This window comes from Meles meles, chromosome 8 (assembly GCF_922984935.1).
Source record: "Meles meles chromosome 8, mMelMel3.1 paternal haplotype, whole genome shotgun sequence".
NCBI lineage: Eukaryota > Metazoa > Chordata > Mammalia > Carnivora > Mustelidae > Meles > Meles meles.
The window spans coordinates 79,909,509-79,937,162 of NC_060073.1; the positions used below are offsets into that span (position 1 = coordinate 79,909,509).

At 39.7% G+C, this 27,654-nt stretch overlaps 1 protein-coding gene across 1 annotated transcript in view; it reads left to right on the forward strand.

Moving 5' to 3' along the window:
• HEPHL1 (hephaestin like 1) overlaps positions 1 to 27,654 on the forward strand; it is an 89,335-nt gene that overhangs the window by 44,571 nt on the left and 17,110 nt on the right. Inside the window, exons 11-15 of the mRNA XM_046017259.1 lie at positions 1,569 to 1,781; positions 6,801 to 7,014; positions 12,387 to 12,526; positions 15,017 to 15,157; positions 19,717 to 19,823. Of these exons, the coding sequence (XP_045873215.1) occupies positions 1,569 to 1,781; positions 6,801 to 7,014; positions 12,387 to 12,526; positions 15,017 to 15,157; positions 19,717 to 19,823 (815 nt within the window). The remainder of the gene's footprint in view (positions 1 to 1,568; positions 1,782 to 6,800; positions 7,015 to 12,386; positions 12,527 to 15,016; positions 15,158 to 19,716; positions 19,824 to 27,654) is intronic.

Genomic DNA, 27,654 nt, shown 5'->3' on the forward strand with positions numbered 1-27,654 from the left:
AAACGAGCAATGACATCATTCTTTCAGGAAATGTTTAGAGTACTGGAAAAAACAAAAAACAAAATAGAAAACAAAAGTATTTGTTGAATGTATGAATGGTTGTTCCAGAAAGAGAGGATTTAAACTAGAATTCCAAGGCAAGAGAAGATTCCCTACCAGCCAGCCAAGGGTGAAATTATTAGCACCCCAAATTATAAAAATCTCTTTAACATTCAATGGACAAAATTAACATAATTTATTTGCAAAACTATTACCAAAGGTTTTTTTTTTTTCCAGAAAAGGCAATGTTCTTAGAAGCCTCCAGGCTTCTTAGACTTTTTATTAATAATCCCAGACATCTGAGTAAAATTACCAAGTATCACTGGTTCTGCAGACACAGAAATAAAAAGAAACACAGAAATAAAAAGTAATTTTTTCTAATAATGGGACTATAAATGAAGAGCACTCATAAATGTGATAGTTGTTCTTTCCTACTATGGACATTAATAACGAGTAGGGTGGGGATAGAATCTTGATCTCTCTTAGGGACATCAAGCGTGAGACATAATTACATGTAATCTCCCCTCAAAAAGTGCTATTCAGTTAATATATTCATGCCTCACAGAGTTGGAATGTGGTTTCTAAATTCTTTTCAAGACGTTTCTCCAGGTAGTCACTATCAGTGGACTGAAGCTGATATAAAAGAGGAAAACAATTCTTATTGTGGGAGATACAGAAGGTCTTCATGACCTAAGTCATCATTATTCAAAGGCCCTTTATTTTATTGAGGTAGGGAAATGAAAGTATTCAAAAGGTAAAAGTATTTTCTCAAAGACTAGCCTCTTACAAACTCAGCTCCCCCACCCGGGCAAAAAAAAAAAAAAAAAAAAAAAAATCTCTCGCCTCTGACCAGACATGCAAGTTCAATATCAATCAATTGTGAATTTTTCCAATGGCACAGGATCCAAGAAATCAGTAAAGGGATGTCTGGCAATTCTTGGAATCAAATGCAAATCTGTTGGCAGATGAAATGAAAAACAAAATGAAATGAATCAGCAAGATGAGAAAGGGACACTTAAAGGAGATAATAGGATAAGAACCTCAAAAGAAAATGATTTTCATAGCAAGAATTCTAGAACAGGCTTTGGGGAAATTGATGAAGTTCATAAATATATTTACAAGGATGATGCTTTTCATAAACTGCCAAACAAAAATGAAAATTGCAGGATATCATATTATACGATCAAACAATTTTGTCAGAAAAAAATTATGCCAGAGAAAACCTGATTTATTTTTTATTGATTCTTAGGACTTGTGCCCTCGTGTATACATGGTTAAATATACTATTTTCACAATTTTCGTATATTTTCATTCTTCATTGTTCAGTTTAGTCTCCAATTTGGATTGATTCCCTGTGTGAATTTTCTCTAGTCTTATCTACTCTTTGGTAGTGAGGATCTTCTGTAAATAGTTTAAACTTGAGTACTGGAACAGACTGTCCCACACACAAATAATCCTCAACTAAAATGGTGTGTTTTCTGTACCTACAAGATCATCGTGGGCTCTGACTTTGTTTTCCTTTCATTTAGCTATTAATGGCTTTATGTTTGGCAACCAACCGGGCCTAACCATGTGCAAAAAAGATAGAGTTTCCTGGCATATGATTGGAATGGGCACCGACACGGATATGCATGGAGTTTATTTTCAAGGGAACACCATCCATGTACGAGGGACTCACCGCGACACCCTAGCCCTGTTTCCCCATACCTCCACCACGGTTTTCATGCAGCCGGACCATGCAGGTAAACTTGGCAGGATCATCTCCAGTGACCAAATCCCTGTCTTCAGTCACACACTCTAGAAGAAATTGGTTGAATTTGGGCACTTCAAGGCAAACAGCCTTGGTTACAGTTGGACAATCCTAACTATTTTATTCCAAACACACGGTATAAAGAATAGAGGAGATGTATCTAGAATGACACAAAGCAGAATCAAGTCCTCCAAACAACCTTGCCACACAAATCCCAGAAGAGTGTTCTTGATTCATTCCCAGGAATGATTTGGCCCCAAGAAAAAGGGTATTTCTTGTTCTTTAAGGCACAAACATTTCATTTGCTGCTCTGAAGAATGTACCAGGCATGGACAGCCTGCTGGATGCTTCCAAGTTATGGGCATGACCTGGTTTCCCTTGTCTAGAGACTGATAATAGCCTTTTGATTCTCCACTTTCATTCTGTTGAGCACCCTTGGTTTCCCCAGAGGGGAAGGTGCATTGGGTCTGAAGTCTGTAGAGGGCCCATTGAAGTGCCAGTACTCATACCTTCTCTTAGAGATTCCCAAGCTAATTACATAATTGGGGCATTTTCACAAAAGATACAGGGCAACATATGGCAGCATATGCTACCTATCACATGAAACATAAAGATAACAGATGCTATGGGCACTCAAAATATTTCTCCAAGCCAACTTTTTCATTAGTCTTTAAAAGAAACTGACTCTTGATCTTGACTCCAGTCATGATCTCAGGGTTGTGAGATTGAGAACTTTTCGGGCTCCTGCTCAGTAGGAAGTCTGCTTGAGGCTCTCTCTCCCTCTCCCTCTGCCCCTCTGTCCCTCCCCCCAAATAAATAAATTAATCTTAAAAAAAAAAAAGAAACCAATATGCTACCCAAGATGAGTACTTGCTGACTCTGTGTCCTCTATGAGTTGATGTCTACTTCTTTACTTCACACTAGAAGTGCAGTTTTGATGCCCCTCAGTGTCATTGGTTAAAAACATGGCTTGTGTTTCAAAACTTTTGCCCAAGAACTGCCTGAAACTAGGAGCTCCACAATCCCTCCCTTATAGACTTTGAGGATTTAACCTTTCAACATTAGTATAATTAATCAGTTATGAATCACCCAAGCCAAGGGATGGCTTGGACACAATTATTTTTTAAAATATGGTCTTCAAGATCAAAGATGGGAGAGAAGGAAAACGATTTTAATCCATAGAAACTGACATTCAAAGTTACAGCTGGCTGGAATAAATTTAGGGACTTGGTTAATTATTCCAGTGCCTTGCATATTACCCATGTGCCCTCCAACATTATAAAGAGCTTATGACAAAGTTTTCTAGTTTAAATATGGTAGTGAGTAAAAACCTGTGACTGCCTAATAGCTTGGTCATTTCACCAATTCCTATCCCATATCTACAGACCAAAAATAGTGCCCAAAATATGAGTAGACCCTAGGCTGCAACTCAAATATTTTTCCTTTGTTCTTGTTTTTAACCACTTTATTGAGATATGACTGATAAACAAAAACCTATAGGTATTTAATATATACAAATCAATGAGTGATATTGAACATCTTTTCAGGTGCCTGCTGGCCATATATGTTTTCTTTGGAGAAATGTCTGTTCATGTCTTCTGCCCATTCTTTAATTGGATTATGTGTTTTGGGGATATTGAGTTGTATCATTTCTTTATATATTTTAGATACTAATCCTTTATTGGATATGCCATTTGCAAATATCCTCTCCCATTCAGTAGGTTACCTTTTAGTTTCACTGTTTCCTTCACTGTGCAGAAAACTTTTATTTTTATGTAGTCTGGTAGTTTATTTTTGCTTTTGTTTCTCTTGCCTCAGAAGACATATCTAGAAAAATGTTGCTATGGCTGATGCAGAGTTACTATCGGTGCTCTCTTCAAGGATTTTTATGGGATCAGGTCTCACATATAGGTCTTTAATGCATTCTGAGTTTATTTTGTGTATGGTGTAAGAAAGTAGTCCAGTTTCATTCTTTTGCATGTTGCCGTCTAGTTTTTGTAACATTATTTGTTAAAGAGACTGTCTTTTCTCACTGCATAGCCATTCTTACTTTCTTGAAGACTGATTAACCATACGGTTGTGGATTAACATCTGGGTGTTGTATTCTGTTCCATTGATCTCTGTGTCTATTTTTATGCTAGCACCATCCTGTTTTGATTACTACTGCTTTGTAATATAACTTGAAATCTGGAATTGAGATATCTCCAGTTTTTTTTCTTTTTCAAGATTGTTTTGGCTTTCTGCGTGTTTGTGGTTTCATATAAATTTTAGGATTGTTTGTACCGGTTCTGTGAAAAATAACATTGGTGTTTTGATAAAGATTGTATTAAATCTGTAGCCTGCATTGGGTGGTATAGACATTTTAAAGATATTTGTTTTTCTAACTCATAAGCATGGAACGTCTTTCTCTTTCTTGTGTCATCTTGAATTTCTTTTATCAGTGTTTTACAGTTTTCAGAGTACAAATCTTTCACCTCTTTGACTAAGTTTATTCCTAGATAGTTTACTGGTTTTGGTGCATTTGTAAATGGGATTGTTTTCTTAATTTCCCTTTCTGCTGCTTTATTGTTAGTGTATAGGAATGCAACAAATTTCTGTGCATTGATTTTGTACATTTCTGAATTCATTTATCAGTTCACATAGTTTTTTGTTAGTCTTAGGGTTTGCAAATCAAAATTGCAATGAGTAATTGTACCTGTCATACCTGTCAGAATGGCTAAAATAAAAAATGTAAGAAACAAGAAGTATTGTCAAAGATATGGAGAAAAAGGAACCCTCATGCACTGTTGGTGGGAATGCAAACTGGTATAGCCACTGTGGAAAACAGTACGGAACTTCCTCAGAAAATTAAAAATAGAACTACCCTAAGATCCAGGAATCATACTACGGGGAATTAACACCAAATACAAAAACACTAATTCAAAGGGATACATTCTCCCCCATTTTTATAGCGCATTGTTTACAACAGCCAAACTATGGAAGAAGCCCAAATATGGTTAAGGAGGATGTGGTAATATATACAATGGAATATTATTCAGCCATAAAAAGAATGAAATCTTGCCATTGGCAATAACATGGACAGAGTTATGTGACGTGAAATAAGTCAGAGAAAGACAAATACCATATGATTTCACTCATATGTTGAATATAAGAAACAAAACAAAGGAGCAAAGGAAAAAAGGAAAGGAAAGGAAAAAAGAAAAGGAGAGATAGAGACAAACCAAGAAATCAGCCTTTAACTACAGAGGCCAAACTGGTGGTTACCAGAGGGGATGAAAAAAAATAAAATGATAGGAAAAAACAAACAGCTATTTATGTATCTAAAAAAAGAACAAATTGATGAGCTGGCAAGTAAGTATACATCTGTGAAGCTGTCACCACAAAGCCTTAAACTCCTCTTTGTTTTTAGAGAAGATAATTCCTTGGCTAGCGAAGAACACGAACAGGTGAATAATGGGCTTTCTGGCAAACAATACACCCAGTGGGAGCTCTTCCTTTTTATTTATTTATTTGTTTGTTTGTTTATTTATTTATGTGACCTTTTTTTAAATTTTTTCAATGTTCCAAGATTCATTGTTTATGCACCACACCCAGTGCTCCATGCATTACGTGCCCTCCATAATACCCACCACCAGGCTCACCCAACACCTCACTCTTCTCCCCTCCAAAACCCTTAGTTTGTTTCTCAGAGTCCATAGTCTCTCATGGTTTTTCTCCCCCTCTGATTTCCCCCAACTCATTTCTCCTCTCCATCTCTCAGTGTCCTCCATGTTATTCCTTATGCTCCACAAGTAAGTGAAACCATAGGATAATTGACTCTCTCTGCTTGACTTATTTCACTCAGCATAATCTCTTCCAGTCCTGTCCATGTTGATACAAAAGTTGGGTATTCATCCTTTCTGGTGGAGGCATAATACTCCATAGTATATATGGACCATATCTTCTTTATCCATTCGTCTGTTGAAGGGCATCTTGGCTCTTTCCACAGTTTGGCAATTGTGGACATTGCTCCTAAATGGGAGCTCTTCCAATGTCTGCCTTCGGAGCATCTTCTGGTTTCACAAAGACCCTTCCTCATGAGGGTCCTGCTTAGTGCTGAGGGGCCTAGAACACCCACTGAAACAATGGGTTCTTCTCATTCTTAAGGGGGTAATCTGCAATACTTTGATATGTACAGCATGATACAAACTATCACTATGCATTGGACATGGGTAATGAGACTAATCACTGATCCCTTGCCTCTAAGAACAGAGTCTCTATGAAAGGAAGGGAAAATTTATTGATCCAATAACTCCACTGACAGTTAATATCTTCCAATAATTTTGTTTTGTATAACCTGATGCCAATCTAGAAAATTGCATCAGTTTATAAAATTACGTAATCCTCAGACATAATTGTTGGCATTATGTAGGGAAATCTAGTTGATTTTCTTTTTTTTACACTTGGCATAATGTTGACCTACCACGGTAATGAGACCCTCCTTTGTTCAAAGGATTAATGAATAATAATAATAGCAATAATAATAATTTAATAGTAATATTTTACATGTGTATTTCACTATATATAGTTTATGAAATCCTTTAGGGCAAAATACATGATTTCAGAAATGTGCCCTAATTTAATTTAGAATATTAATCTTACAGGTAATTAGTTCATTTTAAACTGGGGTGGGCTAAGATAATCATACCTATTGGTGACTTTCCAGGAGCAACTCTCTTCTAACAGGTGTGTACAGTAGGGAAGACCCAGAGAAATTATTTCTTGGTAGCAACTTTGCAAGTTTTCATTTTCAATTTCAGATGGTATTTCCCACCCCCCGGTAAGTAAGTATATTCACAGTGATTTATTTCCCTTGGAGTCTGGCTGGGAAATACATATAAAATTGGGATTTTAAAGATCTGTCTTACAAGTTATTTTCTTGGGGAATGGAATGCTGTAGATTGCTATCAAACCAAAGCCACAACTGGAACAGTCGAGTTCCCTGCACAACGCCAAGCCGTTTCTGTTTCAGGTATTTTCAGGCTATTTTGTTCCACCATGCACCACTTCGTGAGAGGCATGAATCAGATCTATGAGGTCAACAGCTGTGGCAACAAGGACCCTTCAGAGCAGCCATACGGGATGATAAGAACCTTTTACATCGCCGCTGAAGAGGTAGAATGGGATTATGCCCCTAACAAAAACTGGGAGTTCGAAAAGCAGCACTTGGACGCAGGAGGGGAAAGGTACCACGGGCGAAGCCGCCAAGTCTCTTGGGTGGGGTTGCGCATGCTCTGTAGACGTTTCTCAAGTGGGGACACCTAACATTGCCCTGGTTTTGTCTGCACAACTCTGGTGGACAGAGACTGTTATTGTGAGCACAAAAGAGGAGGCAAGCTGCCGGTCTGCCTCCCAGGAGGGGCGTCTAAAGTCATTTGGGGGCATACCCCACAGGCTCAGGGCATCCCCTGCTCGCGGTGGCTGATTGCGAATGCGGCTGTCCCAAGCATGTGTGTGCCTTTGCGCGAGCACCGAGCTTGAGAGGGTTAGGGAAAGACGCAGATCCCAGTGACAGGGGGACTGTGAAGACAAAATGGTACAGAAGCAGGCAGAGGCAAGGTGAGCAGATGGGTAGATTGAGGACTGCAGGGAAAGAGGCTTCATGGGATGGGGAGCAGCCTAGGAGAAGGTAGGAGGCATTGCCTTGGCAAAGATCCCCAAATTAAGATGAGCAGGCTGTACCCAGAGAGTTCCCAAAACTGACCCTCCTGGGAGAGTACTGTAAGCCAGCACTAAGCACCAAAGGGTCCTCAGGGCTGGAGCATGTCTTGGACCGTGTGAGCTCTGGTTCCCTGCACACACTTCCCCTCCCACCTGTGTGCACTGGGGTAGAGTCAAACAGGGTATAGAGGCATCTGCCAGCTTGGACCTGTAGACCTCCTCCCCCAAGTTCATACGCTCCACTCAGGAACAACCTGCTGGTGGTGCCTGGGTGGCTCAGTGGGTTAAGCCTCTGCCATCGGCTCAGGTCATGATCCCAGGGTCCTGGGATCGAGACCCGCATCGGGCTCTCTGCTCAGCGGGGAGCCTGCTCCCCCACCCCCACCCTGCCTGCCTCTCTGCCTACTTGTGATCTCTGTCTGTCAAATAAATAAAATTAAAAAAAAAAAAAAGAAAAAAAGAAACAACCTGCTGCTTGGGTATTTCCTGCCCCATATACAGACCAGGAGATTCAGTGCAGAAGGTTAAGGCTAACCATTAGTCATGGGCCCTGGAAATGAACATAGACCTTTTGAAGGACAGATCTGTGTTCTCACCACCAAGCCATGTTAATTTGCATGTATTTGTTCCTCTTTGTTCTGTATTATCAGCTCCCCCCCCCCCCCCCCCCCCCCGGCCCCACTAATTCTTTTTTGCCATGCCACACACAAATCCTCTATTCCCAGCTGTTCCGATCTTAACGCGTCTTTTTTCCTGTTCTTACTTCTTGGCCTGTTTTGAGGGTATAGACTCCTGGAAAAGAGAGTAGAACAGCGTCACCTTACGGATAAATGAAGAAATGAACTGACTCTTCCCTTCTAAAAAGATTTGTCTCAGGGACAGGACGATTTAAAATTTGTTCCCATAACTAACCAAACCATTTATTAAACCAGACGCTCCTGTCTTGCAAAACCAGTGTTGCCGATGCCAGCTCCTGACGGATGCTGGGGCAGTGGAAAATGAAACGAGGAGTGATGCAGCCTTTTCTAAAATGATGATGTTTACTAAAAGGCTGCTAGAACTAAAGAAATAATGGCATAACAATTTTGTGGAATGTATATTCTTAGCCCAAGAGACATAGCCATCAAGCTTTTCTCAAAACTTAGGGTAATTTCGGTTTTCCGACCACCTGCTCTCTGGACTGGCAGGAGGCGGCAGCCTCAGTCTTTTGGGATTGTCTCCCAGGAGACATAGAGAGACAGAGGGTGCTGGCTGTGTTTGCCCTCTGCCCTGCCACTTGGAATATTGCCCATAAATAAATGAAAACAAAGGAAAATGAGAACCTGTTCACATATTCAAAGTACAGTGGATCCATAGAGAATAACAGTACAGATGGAGATGACCGGGCCTCCTAGAGGCACATCTGGGGCACCTCTGCAGCTGGGAGCCCAGGAACATATGCCCCTTCTGCCCCCCAACTGTTATGCCTCTGCCTTTTGAGCCAAAGCCTTGGAAGGAAGCACATCTGGTTTTCACGCCCCCTGTCAGTGTGGGTTCTCCTTCAGACATTCCTTCATTCTGGTTCGCACAGACTCTGCCTCACCTTGGGGACCCAGATAGCTTTCCCTCAGGGCTTTCTCAGAACATACTGAGAAGGCCTCAGGATCCCAGAAAAGCAACCAGTGCGACTCATCAGCACAATGCCAGGGTTTGTGCCGTGGAAGAGAATTCAAAATCCGAGACAGAGTTGCTCTAGGGAAATAAAGCTGTATTCCTCGAACTCCTGAACTCGTGAACTGATAGGCATTTAATTTCATCAGCGTGAGATTTGAGACAATAACGGCCATGTATGGAGTGCTCACCATGTGCCAGGCATTTTGCTAGGGTTCTTAAAAATCCTATCTCCTAGTGACCTTCACAATGTCCTTGAGCCCCTTGGTCAGCCTCAGCCCAGCATCTCAGCTGCATCCCAACAAGACAGCAGATGAGCAAGCGCTTACATGGTGCTCGATGTCTGTCTAGTGCAGGTCTTTACAGATCTCAACCCACAGCCTCCCGACACCTGTCCCGGGAGGCCAATGCATTGTCATCACCCCACTTTGCAGACCAGGAAAGATGACAAACAGTAAAGCATGGCTCCAGAGGCATCTGGGTCACTACCACAATGTTACTAGGACTCTCAGAAAATGAAAGTAGAAGAAAAATTCTCTTCCTTTGGAAAGCAGGTGGTCCAGATTGAAGATGTACATGTGTTTGTTTGTTAAGCATCTACTGCATGCTAGGCATTGAACCCAGTGTTGGCAAATGGTGCTAGCAAGGACAGGCGAGTTTCTTTCCCACACAGAATTCACGGTTCATGGGGAAGACATGAGACCAAGCATACTGAGCGAGGTCATCACTATGAGAGGGGAAGTGCTGGGGGCAGAGGGAGCCCACAGCAGGTGTGCATGGTCCCGTGTCCGGGAGAGCTAGGGAGAAAGCAGGTGGCCAGGGAGAGCTTCTTTGAGGAAGCAGTCTTCGTCCTGGGACTTGAGGAATAGGCTAGTTGAAGAGGTGGCAAACGTGGTCTCGGCCCAGGTGATAACACTTGGAAGGCCTAGAGGTGGGACGCACACGTGGAGCTTGAGAGAGAATGTTTAGAATGACCAAAACATAGAGTGTGTGGGTGCCAGTGAGGGGAAAGGAGGCTTGGGAGGTTGGCGGAGGCAGGTAGTGAAAGACTGTGAGGAATTTGGGGAACTGGGCAGTGGGAAGCCAACAACAGGTTTTCCACAAGGACTCACTTGGTTGAATGTACAGGTTAGGATCACTCTGCCTATAGTGCAGAGGATAGAGGGAAGGGAGGAGTGTGGGAGGCACGTAGAATGACCGGGAACAACCCAGTTCACACAGGTAAGTGAGGTAAGTGGCTTAGGTTGGAGTGCAGGTAGTTTAAGGGAGGGAAATGGACATACCATGTTTTATAGGTAAAACTGATAGGTTTTTTCCCCCCATCACTTATGACCATCTATCTTGGTGGTGGATTAAATACATAGTTGACCCTCACTATTGCAGACTCCACGTTTGTGAATTTTTCTTCTTGCTGAAATATATTTGTAATACCCAAATCAATTTTTTTGTGGTGCTTTTGGGGTCATTTATAGGGATGTATAAAGCAGCAAAGGATTTGAGTCACCCGATGCGCGCATTCCCAGCTGAGGTCAGACAAATGAGGCATCCCTCTGCCTTCTTGTTTCAATTTTCAGTGTAAACAGACATCCTCTTTGTGGTCCCTTTAGTGCTACTTTTGTGTGTATGTGCTTTTTGTGGTGACTTAGCTGTTTAAAATGGTCCCCCAGAGTAACACTGCCTAGTGTTCTCAAGTATGAGAAGGCCGTGATGTGCCTTACAGAGGAAATACGTGTTAGATAAGCTTCATTCAGGCATGAGTTACAGTGCTATTGGCCATGAGTTTAAAGTCAATGAATCAGCAATACATATCGAATAAGATGTCTTTATTTTTTTTTTAAGATTTTATTTATTTATTTGATGGAGATCACAAGTAGGCAGAAAGGCAGGTAGAGAGAGAAGGGGGGAAGCAGGTTCCCTTCTGAGCAAAGAGCCCGATGCGGGGCTTGATCCCAGGACCCTGAAATCATGACCTGAGCCAAAGGCAGAGGGTTTAACCCACTGAGCCACCCAGGCGCCCCTGAATAAGATGTCTTTAAACAGCAACACACATAAAATAAAGATATTTATTAATCAGCTGATGAAAATATTGTGACCAGAGGTTTGAAGAAACTAGGTTGGTTTTTTTTTTTTTGGAAGGTTGGGGAGGTGGCTTTTCCTCTGCCCTTCAGATTCTTCTGGCTGGTCTAAGAATTAAATTGACATGAGAAAATCAAATTCACGTACACAGGGAGAATTCACATAAACATGAGAGATTCCAAAGATAGGCAAAACTTGATATATAAGGAGAAGGGGGAAGGGGGAAGGAGTCTAGGACTTCAAAGGAAAGGAGAGCAATTCATAAGAAGGTGAAAAAGAGTAAATGTTGGGTAAACAAATGTTGGCTGGGCAACTCAGAAACAAGGAGACAGAGAGAAGAATTTTAACAAACAGACTTTGCTAAATTTCTCCCCTGTCTCCCACCCCTAGATCATATTATAATGGTATTGGGTCTTCTACCTAAATACTTATAGGCAGTTAGGAGGAAGGTCAAAGTTTTTTCCTGGACCTTTTGGGTCTCGATTGTTTTCAGCTCAAAATAATCCACATGCCAAAATGGCACCTCTTAGGGGCATTCTTTGTGAACACCTACAAAACCTAACCTTGGGTTTCCTCTAGGAGCCATGGTTCAGTATCCATTATCTCGGTGTTTGAGGTCACTTTCTAGAACATGATTCCTGTGAATAACAAGAATCAACTATGCCTCTATTTGTATGTATGTATATGCACAATATACAACCCAGAGTCTGGTTTGGGGTCTTTAAAGTGGAAAAGTAGAACACAGTGCAGAATGATACACATGAAATCTGAAGGAATTCAGGGTGAGAGAATGTGAGTGTGCACATGTGTACACGCATGTGCGTGTGTGTGAGGTTAGTTAGTCCCAAAAAGCAACATGCCATCTTAAGGGAGTCTCTAACTAAGGTTGGCCCCATGGGGCATCCAGCAGGGCTTTGCAACGATGATCCCCAAAATGTAAGACCAGGGCCAGAGCTGGCCTACTCCTATCAAAACCCCCTGAGGTGCTTTCAAGTGCAGATCCCTGGCCTCACTTCCAGAGAACCTGGTGCAAAAGTCCAGCTCCACAGGGAGATCCTGATGGCAGCTGGGTTTGGGAAACCCTGCTCCAGAGTACCCCTGAGTCACTCAGGAGCATTCAAAGGTTTTCTACCTCCTGGCAACTTTAATTTCTGATGTTTCTACTTTACAGACATGGAGATATATTTATGAACCACACTGAAAACTGGATTGGCTCTCAGTACAGGAAGGTGGTTTACAGAGAATACACTGATGGAGAATTTGTGGAGATCAAAGCCCGACCGCCACGAGAGAAACACCTGGAACTCCTGGGTATGGCGTAGATGGCAGGCGTGCACTGCCAGCCCCCAGAGTGGCCTGAGAAGGCACAGCAGGGACAGAACAGCCTGACTGCATTGATCCAAGTGTGACATCTTCCTGTCTTCCCATTGTCAGGGAGCACACTCATTCAAAGAATAGTCAACCAGATGACCAGATAACACACAAAAAGCCATCCATATCACCAGGGTTGCCTAACCAACATCTGCTACCCTCAAGTCCCTTTCTCATCCCTCTGCTAAGCCAGGACATTTTAACTTGGAATAATTTGATGCCTCAGAAGAGCAGGCAGAGCATTTGCATAATTTCTTTAAGGTCCTGGATTCTCCGTGCACAGAGCCATAAGAACACACCATAAAAATAATTCAACCCAAAGAGAAACCCCTTACATGAGAGGAACGCTAAGGGTGGAAGGCCTGGTTTGAGTTCAGAAGGCCCTGAACTTGGCCTTCTCAGGAACTCCAGGGCCTGTCTGAAATCCTGGGCAGCATGCCCCACCTGGTGATCAGATAAGCACTTTAAGCACTTCCAGTTCTCCTTCCCTGCTTTCACCTGGGAGTCACCAAACCTGACCCCATCACAAAGATGAGACCTTTAGGCTGAGGGCTAATCTAGATGACTTTCTGAAATCCATTCTCCCTTTTTTTTCTGTTCTCATTTTTAAATGCACAGGGTGACTTATATAAATAGTATAGCTTTACACAGTACTTCTTAATATTAAAAAAGGCATGGAGACAGCTAGCTTGATAAATTATTACATGCCCCACCCATCTTCCCCGCATCCTGTCTATCAACATTGGCTTGCCAGCTTGTTTGTGACACTGAAGAGTCAGCTGCGATGATAACATTTCTTCCTTGGAGCTGTGTATGTCGAATGAGCTCCAGGAAAAAAGCTCACTGGTCCTGCCAACAAGAGTGGGTTGCCTCTCAGAAAGTCCCAGTTGGGGTCTGCTCAGTAAAATGACACAAAGCAGTGACACCATCAGGGGCAAGTCCAGCGGTGCTTCCCCCAGAAGAGCATGAGGCCCAACTGCTCATTTTCTGCAGCTCAGGGACAGGCCTGTGCCCCTGAAGTTCCAAAGGGCACAGGGCAGGCAGCCCTTTGTTCCTTATGCTCCCGGTGACCTATCAGGCCCCAAATCAGAAGACATTCACTCTCACCAGTACAGCAGGCCATGTGGAATGAAAGCAGTAATTAACGACAAATAATGATTTTAATACATGCATACACTTTCCCCTCTCTGGAACTATACCCAACTTTGCAATTTAAAAAACATGCATTCTTTTCTAGCATGAAAAACAAAATAACCTTTTTTTCAGACCCTTCCTGATTCATACTAAATATTTTCTCCCAGCGATAAAAGTAGTCCAACGAAATTCCAGATTTATTTAGGACTCTAGTGGTCTTCTCAGAAAAGCAACTAAAACGACGGGTTGAATTGGCGAAGAGTGGATGGATGCGGTCAGACCCCCTACCATGAGCATAGCTCTCTGTGAATGTAGAATCCTGTGAACACCCAAGAGTGCAAAGAAATCCCCAAGAGCCATAAGATCAGGTCTGAGGTGATTCCAAAATGGGATTCTGTTAACATCGTTCTTGAAGCGATGCCACATGAAGACGCCGGTGTGTATGGCGCTCTGTTACTGTGGGGCAGGCGCTGAGAAAACTGCTTTTGCGCCACTTGTGAGGCATCGAGAGGAAAAGGCCCCTAGTGTAGGCAAGGGGCATTGAAGGCACATGCCTTTCTGGCAAGGGTGTGGGCCGATTTCTGCTGGCGTGCAGGCTGGCTGCTTCCAACAGAAGCGTGCACGTGGGATTACTGGGGAGAGCATGTCTCATCAAGGTATCCAAGTGGCGTTGGACATGAATGAGGGAAATCATTGTATTGATCATAAATCAGTACATAGGTGTTTCAATTTTGGTCTTACCTTCAAATCTCTTTTATATACAATATTTCATTGGATTCTCATTATAGTTTTTATTATTGATATATCCACTGACCAGATAATGAGCAATTTCGGACTTGCCAAAGGTTACATACAGAAGGATTACAATGGAAAGTCACCATATCATGTGGATGTGGCTTTTCCTGGAGACCGTCTCCGCAACAGTAAAAATTTCAGCATTTATTAAGTACCTACTATGTTTCAGTGCCCTAAAATAAGCACCTTACGTACATTATTTTATTTAATCCTTACTATGTCTTTATGAGAAAGGTGATAGTAAACCCATTTCATGGATGAGGAAATTGAGTCAGGCAGGTTACTTATGCAAGGTCTCTCAAATAAGTGAAGGAAGCAGGATTTGAACCCAGGTTGGTCCGACTCTGCCAAATCCTACATGAGTATTTCATATGACATATATTGCCCTCTAAAGGAAGAAGCTATGGTTAGCTTTATTTTGCTAAAAACTAACTGCATATATATTACTTCAGTGTTGAAAAGAGCAACGATAATGCTCACAGGCTTATGCTTTGCCTTTAGGCCCAATGGTTCATGCTGAGGTGGGTGACTCCATCCTGATCATATTTAAGAATAAAGCCAACCGGCCCTACTCCATCTCAGCCCAAGGTATTGCAGACATGGAGAGTGGAAAGCAGCTCCAAGCATCTGTCACAAAGCCAGGTAAGTTACATGGGAGATCTGCTCCATGCTGATAAGGACACTGGACTCAACTCTCTTCTGAACTTTTCTGATCTTTGAAGGCTCTTGGAAGGCTCATCTTAATGCCAACATGTTTCAGTCATCACATAGTCACTCTTAATATAAGATCATTATTTATCTAATGACCAAGTAGTTATGCTGTTTTTAGGCATCCATTAGGGACCTAAATGCGTAGTAAGTCATAATAATAGCTGATACGTACTGAATGTCATCTTTTGCCAGGTGCTATGCTTTATATTTTTAAAAAACAAAAAAATTTTCATTTTCCTTACAATAGCCCAACAGGGTAGACACTAACATATGTCATTGACTCTGATACCATTGATTAGAATATTCATCATTATTTTTATCTGTTACTAAAAAAAAAAAAAAAGAACACATGGCCAATTAGACCTTAGCATGCTGCTGATTGAAGGATGCATCTTGATTTGAGTTATGTTAAAATGTAAAAAATGCACATCCTACAATTGAGGGAAATATGGTAGTATTATGTCCATTTAACAGATGACTGAAGAACAGAGGGGTAAAGAACTTGATCGGGTCATACATTAGTAATGGTGAAACCTCAATTTGTTGGACTTAGAACCTCTGCTCTTAGCCGTACATTTCTTTTGAGTTGCTTAAAATGAATTCGGAAGAAAAAAAGACAAACAAGATGAATCATTTCAGTAGTAATGCAGATTATGCCTAATGAAATTCTAAGTGGTGAAGAGTTTCAAGAATGTATCTGGGAATGTTTACAAAAGTTTCAGAGAAAGAAAATCCGTAAAGATTGATTCGTTAATTGATTGATTGATTCAGAGCAAATAAAAAAAGTAGTAATTAGGGTTCTAAAAGAGGTGGAACTCTAGTTGGGTTTTAAAATATATACTGAAGGGAGAGAAGGTCTCATAATTTAAAGAGCTTCCCATAACATTTACACAGTTGAAATGTGGTTGTAGTAAATGTCAAGATCCTCTGAGACCTTCAGTTACGAAATTGAGAGCAATCATAAGAATAATTAGAGAGGAATTACATTCCATTTTACTTCTCATATATATATATGTATATATACATACATACATATATATATATAATACTAAATACTATAGTAATTGCAATAAAGGTCATATAAACCTGTAAAATGTTAAAGATGCCTAGAAGGAAGAAAACAATCTAATGCATCATGAGAAAAAATTAGCAAGATATTCCTACAAGGATGAGGTTGAGGAAAAGAAATCTTCACTGGCCACAATTCCAACCTTTCTTGCCGCTCCACACCCCACACTTCCCCCAATTTAGAAATCTGTCTTTTGCTGCTTCAAGAAATCTCTCATGAACATTCTAAATGTCTATCTATAGGGAGATACTTAAGCACATTTTGGACTATCCCTCTGATGAACTATTACACAGCCATTAAATGATGTTTAAGAAGGTTTTAATGGCATGAGAAAAACTTGTGGTATCATGTTAAGCAAAATATGGGTATAGAACAAAGGTTAAAAAGGAAATAAACTAAAATGTTCATAATGGTTGCATCTTTGAGATAGTATTTTAAGTAATAGGGTGATGCTCCTTTCTGCATCTTCACCTTGTTTGTACTTACTACATTTTCTCTACTGGATGTCTCACTTTTATGAAGAGGAAACTGGCTTTAGTTGGGTCAAAAAAGCAACTAAAGTTATTCAGTTTTGATGGCAAAAAGTAACTCAGGAGGGAGGAAGAAGGTGCCAGTCAGGCATGGGGAATGGCTTCCCGACAGGGGTGGGCCAGCTGGGGTGAGCCCTCATGGGCTGCTATGCCCTGATGGTGAGGACTAGCAAGGGACATAGTTCTGTGCTGACTGGCCTTCTAAGTGTCCTTAATGGGGTTATGGGGGTAGAGGGAAGAATGATTAGAACATAGCAAAGGAGGGGCGCCTGGGTGGCTCAGTGGATTAAGCCGCTGCCTTGGGCTCAGGTCATGGTCTCAGTGTCCTGGGATCGAGCCCCGCATCAGGCTCTCTGCTCCACGGGGAGCCTGCTTCCTCCTCTCTCTCTGCCTGCCTCTCTGCCTACTTGTGATCTCTCTCTCTGTCAAATAAATAAATAAAATCTAAAAAAAAAAAAAAGAACATAGCAAAGGAGCCTTTTTCTCACTGGAACTCAGAGGGAGAGAATCCCCACAAGGGTCACTGTCTGACAAGGTTGAAAAGCTCGGGAGAGCCCAGAGATGGGGGGGTAGGAGCAAGAAACTAATTTCTTGCACAAAATCCAGACAGGTTGGAGAATGGTTAATTCAGGCATGCTTGAGATAAGCAAAGCAATCCCTCTCAAATTTCTCCTTTTCCTTCTTCTTTTTCATGCCGCCACTCAACATGCATGTCCTGAGCATCTTCTTTTGTTTAGAACTGGGCTCCCCAGTGGGGTGAATAATGGATCATTCCAACTTTTTTTGTGTGTGTTTGTTTTTTTTTTTTTTTGTTTGCTTGTTTTTATTTAAATTAATTTATTTATTTTTATTTGCTTATTTACAGCATAACAGTGTTCATTGTTTTGGCATCACACCCAGTGCTCCATGCAGTACGTGCCCTCCCTATTACCCACCACCTGGTTCCTCAACCTCCCACCCCACCCCACCCCCTCCCGCCGCCCCTTCATAACCCTCTGGTTGTTTTTCAGAGTCCATAGTCTCTCATGCAACTTTAATAATACCTCCCCTTCGCCACTCCCATTGAGGAAGCTAAATATCAGTGGTTTATCTTGCAATTAACGAGGCAGAGGGGCTATTATGAAAGGTAATGGAAATTAGACCCACGGTTATATTGCTAACCTACTGGTGGATCAGCAAATCTGGAGGAGTGACATACAAGCATCATTTTTGTTTTGCCTTGTGGCTTGCACTCAGCCATAGGCTGTATGTCTGGATGGGGAGGGATGGGACCTAGACAGTTCAAAAAGAGATAGCAATTTTTATTCATTTATTTTTTGTTTAATTATTTTTATTAACATATAATGTATTATTTGCCCCAGGGATACAGGTCTGTGAATCCGTCAGGTTTACACATGACACAGCACTCACCATAACACATACCCTCTGCAGTGTCCATAACCCAACCATCCTCTCCACAACTCCCTTCCCCAAGCAACCCTCAGTTTGTTTTGTGAGATTAAGAGTCTCTTATGGGGGCGCCTGGGTGGCTCAGTGGGTTAAGCCTCTGCCTTCGGCTCAGGTCATGATCTCAGGGCCCTGGGATTGAGCCCCGCATCCGGCTTTCTGCTCAGCAGGGAGCCTGCTTCCTCTTCTCTCTCTGCCTGCCTCTCTGACTACTTGTGATCTCTGTCTGTCAAATAAATAAAATATTCTTAAAAAAGAATCTCTTGTTTGTCTCTCTCCTGATTTCATCTTGTTTCATTTTTTCCTTTCCTACTCCGCAAACACCCCATTTTGCCTCTCAAATTCCTTATATCAGGGAGATCATATGATAATTGTCTTTCTCTGACTGACTTATTTCAGTCAGCATAATACCCTCTAGCTCCATCCACATTGTTGCAAATGGCAAGATTTCATTTCTTTTGATGGTTGCATAGTATTCCATTGTGTGTGTGTGTGTGTGTATGTGTGTGTATGTGTGTGTGTGTATACCACAAGGAGATAGCATTTTAATTGTGGCTTTCATTTGAGACTTTTACAATGTGATTATCTTGCTAATTTATGTGAGTATGTGAGTTTATTTGTGACTCCTCTGCAAGGCTCTGGGTCAGCCACAGGGGATGCATAGATGTGGTGCCTGGCATTCATTTGTTGTAGCATATATATGAATGAACATTTATTAACTGCCTTCAATGTGAGGCACTAACCTAGGTATTTTATTTTATTTAATCTTAACAGCAATCTGAAAAGTGGGATGACTAAGCCCCTTTACAAGTGAGGAGACTAAAGGTCCGCGAAGTTAAGTACTTTGTCAAAAGTTAGATAAATAGGAAGTGATAGGGTTGAGATTTGGAACTAAGTCTCTCTGATTCTCTCTGGTTCTAACTAGATGTGACGGGTCTGCACAATATAATCAACTGAGAAGCTTTAAAAAAAAAATACTGATGCCCTATTCCTAGACCCTAGATACTTTAATTTCATTGGTTTGCAATGAGACCTCAGCAGTAAGAGTTTATAAAGTTCCTTGGTGAGTCGATCAGAAATCAAGGCTGAGTCCCACAGTAACTCAAGTGTGCTCAAGCCTAGCTCTTGGGAGGGAGATAAGAAATTTGAGGAGAAAAAACAATGAGGAATACAATAAGTTTTCATGTCTTGGGTAAACATCCGTTGATAACAGAAAGGTCAAATTAGAAAGAAATTTGTAGTCTGGAATGAAAAATCTGCCATTTTGCAAATTCAGAAAATCAACATATAGGTTTAATTGGAACATTTTTAATGGATGAGTAATTCTTCCTAGCAATAAACATTAACCAAAATATATAAAGATCTGTTTGTTATTTCTTCAGGTAAAACATCTGAAACAAAGGTAACACTAATAAATTCTTTCTATTTCTTCTCATTTGTTTCAGGAGAAATAAACACCTACAGGTGGAATGTCCCTAAAAGATCTGGTCCAGGACCAAATGACCCAAATTGTATTCCATCAGTTTACTATTCAACAGTAAACTTTGTGAAGGTAAGACTGAGAAAGAAACCAAAATGCTTTAAGTAATATGGCTTTAAATCAGTTATTCAAGTTATCACAACTTGGATGAGTATATGTGAAGGGTGTAATGGTCGAGAGCAGGAATTTCAAACGATGGCCATGCACATTTGTTAACATTGTCTATGGTTGAGTTGAGTGGTATTAAGAAAACAAAATTCAGGGGCGCCTGGGTGGCTTAGTGGGTTAAAGCCTCTGCCTTTGGCTCAGGTCATGATCTCAGGGTCCTGGGATCAAGCCCCGCATCGGGCTCTCTGCGCAGCAGGGAGCTTGCTTCCTCCTCTCTCTCTGCCTGCCTCTGCCTACTTGTGATCTCTCTCTGTCGAATAAATAAATAAAATCTTTTTTAAAAAAAGAAAACAAAATTCAAATGAGTAAATTTTAGAGATCTCATTGGCTTTATTCAACAATTCATGATTTGAGCAGCCTCCCTTCTACAGATAGAAAGGATCTCTGAAGAACTGTACAAAATGAAAGATTTGTATAGGCAGAAGGGGGAAAAACAAGGAAGTTACTAGCAAAGAGTGGATTGTTTATGGCAAGGTCACCTTCCTTTAAGGGATAGAAGGGGTCTGTCAAGCAGATTACCTCACTAGTGCTAGTGATTGACTAGTTTAAGATTCTGTTCCTGGGAGAGATTGAAACTGGAATTAATCTAGGAAGTAAGTCTTGGTTTGGTGATATGGGCTTAGCACAAGTGACTCCATTATGTACCTTTTTTTTTTTTTAAGATTTTATTTATTTATTTGACAGACAGAGATCACAAGTAGGCAGAGAGAGAGAAAGGAGGAAGCAGGCTCCCTGCTGAGCAGAGATCCCGATACGGGGCTCCATCTCAGCATCCTGGGACCGTGACATGAGCTGAAGGCAGAGGCCTTAACCCACTGAGCCACCCAGGCGCCCCTGTCATGATGCTTTTTGTTGAATTTCTGTGGTATTCATAGGTCACAGATTCAGGTTTACATTTCTTAAGCTGGTCATTCTCTTCATTCTTTTTCCAATGTTCCAGTCTTCGCCAGACCGTTTGCTCATTTAGCAGCTATGAACATGCATTTCAAGCTTTTGAAGGAATACAGTGCACCGGGGAGACTACTGTGATGATTATAAGCAGAACAATCCCCACTTTCTGGTGTGCACTTTGCAGCCAGGATCCCCAAGGCAAACCAATCAAAATCAAATAAGTCAAAGAAAGATCAGGTTGAAGGAGTCACTTTCTAAAGCCAAGTGGCTTATTCAGTGGTTTTGTGTATCTGAGTTTCAACTTCCCAAGAAATGTTATCCAGGTGCAAGTGGTGGTGGCCATAGCACAGACACCTCCTTGTTCAGCTAAAAGGAAATAAAAGGCTATCCTATGATCCAGGACAACTTTGGCCTTGCAAAGATGGGGACTGCTCGTGAGATCTTTTTGTGATTGGGGATGATCTGATTCAGATAATCAGAAGAATGTAGGGGGGCAAATGTGCTATGATTTGAATATGCATTTGTATTTAACTGAACAAAGTACAGTCATAACTGGAGAAAGGAAAAACAAGACATGGATATTCTGACCACAAAGGATGGACTTTGTAAGTGATTCCAAAGTGCTGGTGGGGGGGGGGGGGTCAATTAGGAATAGAAGAAAACTGGTCAGAAGGTGTACCACAGGGTCTTTAGCATCATAGTCTTTGATGACAAATCCAGCAGTCTGAAATCTTAACCCCACCTTAACAAGGGCCTGGCAGAAGTAGATGATGGTGTTATCTTTCCAGACCAATGCCAGAGTAAAGGAAAGAAAGAGAAAGAAGAGTTTCATGTTTAGTTAAAGTATGAAGCTTTGATGTGGTATCTTGGATGGAAACAGTCTACCTCAACAGAGGATATTTCTTTTCCTAGTCAATTTGATTTGGAAATCTTCAACTTTATACAGAACCAGGTAACAGGTAAAGCCTTCTTCAGCTCAGTAGTCAGGAGCACTTGATAAGCACTTCCCTTGAGCCTCAGTCTTACAAAAATATCAGAGTACAATAATAACTCTCTGTGAATAAAAGACTTTAACATTATCCATGGTTAAAAGTATAATGAGAGTTCATTATCATGGAATTCACAAGGAAATTTGTTTATTTCTGTAACATACAACATTTTAAAAATAATAACTGGAATTATACTGATAACATGATATTAGGATGTATCAAATTTCTAGGAATTTTACACAATTTCTAGAACATTTATAATATGTATCTGTACAAATATAATATAAAGAAGGCTTAACATTACTTCTTATTTCATAATTTTTCCCATGTGATTTAATGTATCAAATTAGTGCAACATCTTTCTTCTAATAAGGAGAGAGAGCAAATCTTTTTTTTTTAAAGATCTATTTATTTATTTGAGAGCAAGAGAGGGTGAAAGGGGAGGGGCAGAGGGAGAACCCCAAGCAGACTCCCCACTGAGTGTGGAGACTGATGCATGGCTCAGTCTCATGACCCTGAGATCACAACGTGAGCTGAAACCAAGAGTCAGATGCTCAACTGACTGAGCCACCCAGGTGTTCCAAGAACAAATCTTTTGAAATGTTCCAGGGACCCTCTCAAAATATCTTAAAAGTTGGTTCATGGCCAAAAAGACTCCATTTAAAATTTGATTTGGGGAAAGTTTCTCAAAAATATCAAAAGGTTAAAAAATACTTGGCCAGGGTCTCCTGGGTGGCTCAGTTGTTCAGCGTCTGCCCTCAGCTCAGGTCATGATCTCAGGGTCTCAGGATCAAGCCCCGTGTCAGGTTCCCTGCTAGACAGGAAGCCTGCTTCTCCCTCCACTCCCCCTGCTTGTGTCTCCTCTCTTGGTGTCTCTCTCTCTGTCAAATAAATAAATAAAATCTTAAAAAAATTACTTGGCTAAATAGCATCATAGTTTGCTGTGAAACAGTGAGTAGTTATCCATTGAACCAGTGTCATAAGTCTTCACGAGGCAAATACAGAATACTAAATAGTTCTAAGAAAATCTTAGCTCTTTTAGTAGAGAAGACTCAGTTCTCTTACATAATCAAAGACTTGATAAAGACAACATTAAATACAGAATATTATTTTGGTAAGACAGAATCTTTGTTTTCTAGGCAGATTACTTCAAAGGTAAAACACATACACACACAGCCATTACTATTGTTTATCAAGAGCAAACCAGTCATCCAAGAAAACTTTGTCTTTTTAACAGAGAGGAAACCAAATTCTAACTTCATACCAGTATATTTTTTAAAGTGTGATTGACATAATATTAGTTATAGGGTACAATATATTGACTCAACAATTCTATGTATCACTCAGTGCTCACCACAATAATTATTAGTCACCACCTGTCATCCTACAACATAATTACAATACTATTGTAATAATGTTTGTGATAATATGTATGTAACATTTCCTATGCTGTATTCTTCATCTCCTAGATTTATTTCTTCTATAACTGGAACTTTGTTCCTCATAATCTTCTTCATCTAGTTCCCCAACCCCCCCCCATTGCCTCTCTGACAACTACCAGTTTATTTTCTGTATTTAAGGGTCTCAGTTTTTGTTTATTTGCTTATTTGTTCTTTGTTTCTTTCTCTGTTCATTTGTTTTGTTTTTTTTAGATATTTTTTCTTACTTTCTAGAAGTGAAATCATATGATATTTTAATTTCTCTGACATATTTTTCTTAGCATATTACCCTCCAGTTTCATCCATATTGTCATAAATGACAAGGTCTCACAAATCTTTTTTACAGGCCTAGATATGTGTGTGTGTGTGTGTGTGTGTGTGTGTATAATCTTCTTTATCCATTCATACATAAATAGGCACTTGGGTTGCTTTCAAATCTTGACTATCATGAATATGATGCAATAAACATAGGGGTGTATATATCTTTTTGATACCCAGTAGTGGAATTACTGGAACATATGGCATTTCTGGTTTTAATTATGAGGAACCTCCTTACTGTTTTCCACAGTGGCTGCACCAATTTATATTCCCACCAATGGTGCAAGAGGGTTCCTATTACTCCACATCCTCACCAACACTTGTTATTTCTTATCTTTTTGATTCTAGCCCTTCTGACAGTTGTAAGGTGATATCTCGTCATTGTTTTGATTTGCATTTCCTTAATGACTAGTGATTTTTAGCATCTTTCATGTGTTTGTAGTCCATCTGTATATCTTCTTTGGAAAAATGTCTACTCAAATCCTCTGCACATTTTAAAAATTTGATTATTTGCTTTTTGGTGTTGAGATGTTTAAGTTCCTTATATATTTTTAATATTAACTCCTTATTAAAGATAATTTGCAAATATCTTCTCCCATTTAGTAGGTTGCCTTTTCATTTTGTTATTGGTTTCATTGACTGTACAAAAGCTTTTTATTTTGGTGTAATTCCAATTTTTAAATTTTTTTTATTTTGTTCCCCTTACCTGAGAGATATACCTAGAAAAATGTGCTATGGCTGATGTCAGAGATTTTACTGCCTGTGCTCTCTTTAAGGATTTTTATGGGTTCATCTCACATTTAGGTCTTTAATCCATTTCAGTTCATTTTTGTTTGTGGTGTAAGAATGTGTCCCAGTTTCATTCTTTTGCATGTAGCTGTTCGGTTTTCCCAAAACCATTTATTGAAGAGACTGTCTTTTCCCTATTGTATATTTTTCCCTCCTTTATCATAGATTAATTGATAATATAATCATGTTTATTTCTAGTCTCTCTATTCTGTTCTATTGATCTATATCTCTGTGCCAATATCATACTAGTTTGATTACTACAGCTTTGTAATATAGCGTGAAATCTGGGATTATGATATCTACAGTTCTGTTCTTTCTCAACATTGCTTTGATTTGTAGTATTTTGTGGTAATATACAGATTTTAGTTCATTTATACTAGTTCTGTAAAAAATGCTATTAGTATTTTGATAGAGATCGTGTTGAATCTGTAGATTGCTTTGGGTAGTATAGACATTTTAACAATATTTATTCTTCTTATCCATGAGCATGGAATATGTTTCCAATTGTGTCATCCCTGGTTTCCTTCATCAATGCTTTATAGTTTTCAGAGTACAGGTCTTACACATCCTTGGTTAAATTTATTCCTAAATATTTTGCTCTTTTTTGGTACAATTATAAATGGAATTATTTTCTTAATTTCTCTTTCTCCTACTTCATTATTAGTGTATAGATATGCACCAGTTTTCTGTATATTAACTTTCCTTTCTGCAACTTTGCTAAATTCGTTTATCTGTTCTAATAGTTCTTTGGTGGAGCCTTTAGGGTTTCCTATATGTAACATCATGTGATCTGTAAATAGTGACAATTGTACTTCTTCCTTATCAGTTTGGATGCTTTTTATTTCTTCTTCTCATCTCATTGCTATGGCCAGGGCTTCTGGTACTATGTTGAGTAGAAATGGTGAGAATGGATTTTTTTTTTTGTCTTGTTCATGATGTTAGGTTCATGAATAAAGTCTGAACTTCGTTCAAAGTTTTTATCATAAATGAATGTTGAATCTTGTCAAATGCTTTTTCTGTATCTATTGAGATGATTATATGGTTTTTATCCTTTCTCTTATAATATGATATATCACACTGATTGATTTGCAAATATTGAACCATCCTTGCATTCCTGGAGTAAATCCTGCTTGACTGTGAGGAATGATTTTAACTTTAATGTTGAATTCTGTTTGCTAACATGTTGTTAAGGGTTTTTATACCATGTTCATCAGAGATACTGGGATGTAGGTTTTTGTTTTGTTTGCCTTGTTTTATAGTGTCTTTGTCTGGTTTTGGCATCAAGATAACATACAGATCTTGTCCACTTATGAACCCATGGCAACCTCAGGCAGGCCCCTCAACAGCACAGGGACAAACCCTCCCCTGTGCATCCATAGCAGGAAAAGCAGATCCTTGCAGCTCACTTCTCTGAGGGCAGACACATTTCTGCCACAACAGTACATGGCACACAACCCACATAGGAGACACCCCTGTATTACCTGGTTCTGGTGACCAGAGTATGCTACAGGATCTCTTCTACAAAGTCCACTACTTTCAAGAGCAGGGATGTGGTTGGCTTCCCTACTACATAGAAACAAACACAGAGTGTTAGACAAAATGAAGAGACAGAGAAATATGGGCCAAATGAAAGAATAAGACACAATCACAGCAAAAGAGCTAAATGAAATGAAATAAGCAATATGCCTAATAAAGAATTCAAACTAATGGTCATAAAGATACTGGATTTAAGAGCAGATGAACTCAATGAACATTTCAATGAAGAGATAGAAAATACAAAAAGGAACCAGTCAGCAATGAAGAATTCAATAACTGAATTAAAAAAAAATATATATATATATATATATATATATATATACACACACACACACACTACAGGGAATCAGCAACAGATTACAGGATGCAGAAGAATGGGTCAATGATCTGGAGGACAGAGAATGGAAAACAACCAAGCAGAAAAATTTTAAAAAGAATAAAAAGAATTGTAAAAATGAGGATATGTTAAGGAAACCCAGTGACAACATCAAACATGATACTACTCACATTATAAGGATCTCAGAGGAAAAAAGAGAAAGGGGAGCTGAAAATTTAATTGAAGAAGTAATAGCTGAAAACTTCCCAAATCTGGGGAAGAAAACGGACATCCTGAACTAAAAAACACAGAAGCTTCTAGTAAGATTAACCCAAGGAAGTCCACAGCAAGACACATAATAATTAAAATGGCAAAAGTAATGATAAAGAGGGGCTTTTTAAAAGCATCAAGAGAAAAGAAAATAGTTACATACAAGGGAAATTCCATAAGGCTCTCACCTGGTTTTTCAGCAGAAACTTCCCAGGCCAGAAGAGAGTGGCATGATATATTCAAAATACTAAAAGGAAAAAACCTGTAACTAAGAATACACTACCCAGAAAAGTTATCATTCACAGTAGAAGGAGAGATAAAGTGTTTCCCAGACAAACAAAAGTTAAGAAGTTTATCACCATTAAACCAGCTTTAGGAGAAATGTTGAAGGAAATTCTTTGAATGAAAAGAAAAGGCATAACCAGAGGAAAACTCTGAAAGGAAAGACTTTCACAGGTAAAAGCAAATATATATTATAGGTAGTAGATTAATCATTACAAAGTCAGTGTGAAAGTTAGAACAGAGAAGTAGCAAAATTTATTATATCTACAAAAATTAGTCAAAGGAAACACAAAACTTAAAAGATGCAAAATATGAAATCACATACATTATATGTGGAAGGCAGTCTAAATATATTGTTTTTAGAATATGTCTGAATTTAAGCAACCATCAACAACATAAACTGCTATGTACATAAGATATCATATATAAATCTAATGGTAACCAAAAATAAAAAACCTATAATCAATTTTAAAAATGAAGAGAAAGGAATCCAAACAACACTAAAGAAAGCCATCAAACTATAAGGGAAGAAAGGAAGAGAAGAAAGAATACAAAAGAACTAAAAAACAGCCAGAAAATAGTTAACAAAAAGGTAATAAGTACACACCTATCAGTAATTTCTTAAAATATAAATGTAATAAATGTTCCAATTAAAGACATAGGATGCCTGAATGGATTAAAAAAAAAGACCCATCCATATGCTGCTTACAAGAGAGTCACTTCACACCTAAAGACATACAGAAACTGAAAGCAAAGAGCTAGAAAAGCATACCAAGCAAATAGAAGTGAACAACAACAAAAAAGGACAGGCAATACTTATCTCAGATATATAGACTTTTTTTTTTTGGACAGATATATAGACTTCAAAAGAAAGACTGTAGTAAGAGGCAAAGAAGGTCATTACA